The sequence below is a fragment of the Camelina sativa genome, chromosome 3 (assembly GCF_000633955.1).
Source record: "Camelina sativa cultivar DH55 chromosome 3, Cs, whole genome shotgun sequence".
Taxonomy (NCBI): Eukaryota; Viridiplantae; Streptophyta; class Magnoliopsida; order Brassicales; family Brassicaceae; genus Camelina; species Camelina sativa.
Window position 1 is genome coordinate 576,393 of NC_025687.1, and position 979 is coordinate 577,371.

At 37.6% G+C, this 979-nt stretch overlaps 1 protein-coding gene across 8 annotated transcripts in view; it reads right to left on the minus strand.

The window, feature by feature from the left end:
• LOC104759559 (X-linked retinitis pigmentosa GTPase regulator-interacting protein 1-like) overlaps window positions 1-979 on the minus strand; it is a 3,407-nt gene that overhangs the window by 2,335 nt on the left and 93 nt on the right. For 7 of the 8 annotated variants that reach the window (XR_762809.2, XM_010482493.2, XM_010482503.2 and 4 more), the window contains exons 1-3: window positions 959-979; window positions 427-692; window positions 118-336 (exon numbers count right to left, since the gene is read on the minus strand). The exon at window positions 959-979 is cut by the window's right edge. Coding sequence is in view for 7 of the 8 variants with exons in the window: in XM_010482493.2 (XP_010480795.1) it covers window positions 118-336; window positions 427-577 (370 nt within the window). In the remaining variant the exon portion in view is untranslated. Of the gene's footprint in view, window positions 1-117; window positions 337-426; window positions 697-958 lie in introns of all 8 variants that reach the window. The other variant, XM_010482471.1, reaches the window with a different exon arrangement.

Below are 979 nucleotides of genomic sequence, written 5' to 3' on the forward strand. Positions count from 1 at the left end.
AATTAAAAAAAAAAAAAAAAAAAAAGTAGCCAAGTTGATCAGTAACCGATACATTTGGTTGGTTGTTTCATCCAACAAGAAATTGAGAGAGAGAGAGAGAGAGGACAAACACAATACCTTCTTCCATAAGTAAGCTTTCAAGGGAATCAACTGGATACGGATGGAGACGGTTGTGGCCCCACAATTCGATAGAGGAAGGTAAATAAGGGCAAGTTTTCGGATCGGATATGACCATAACATTAAATGGAGATGGACCTTGCAATGCCTTAGTTACGTTTTCAAGGTCTAGATCATGATATGTCTCTCTGCCAATTACGTAATCAAGGTCTAAGTTACCTGTAAGAGAGAAAGAAAAAAAAAAAACAGTGAGTAAAGACATATAAGTAAGAAGATCAATTACAGTATAATGGAAGAAAGGGGAATAACCGCGGGTGACGATGGAAAGATTGATTCCACTGGAATAGACTTCTCTCAGGATCTCAACGGGTAGGTCCGATAGTTTGCCAAAGGCAGTGACGGTGAGAGGACCATGGTAGCCTTTCTTCTCCAAGAACCGTTTAATACTCGCACGGACCATACTCGGATGAAAGCCATCGGGAACAGGGCACCATCTTGATGTCCCAAAACACCTTAACTACCTGCGTAGCCTTCTTCATCATCATTTATTCAAGACGACGGCTCTTGTAAAATACCTTCCTTAAGCGAAGAAAAAACGTAATTATCAAAACTAATCACGAAAGCAAATCGAAGGGTAAATACAAATATCAGATAAGCATTATTATTTATTAATATTCATAAACCCAAAAAAAAAAAAAAAAAAAAANAAAAAAAACATTCTAACTAGACTTCCGGTAAGGTAATAATATTCAGCCGAAGAAGTGAAATCGAACTAGGTTTCTTTATCCAAACCAACTATTTATTGATAAGGAAAGGGGAAAAGTGAGAGCAGAGAGCTCACCGGAGATGTATTATATAGGCT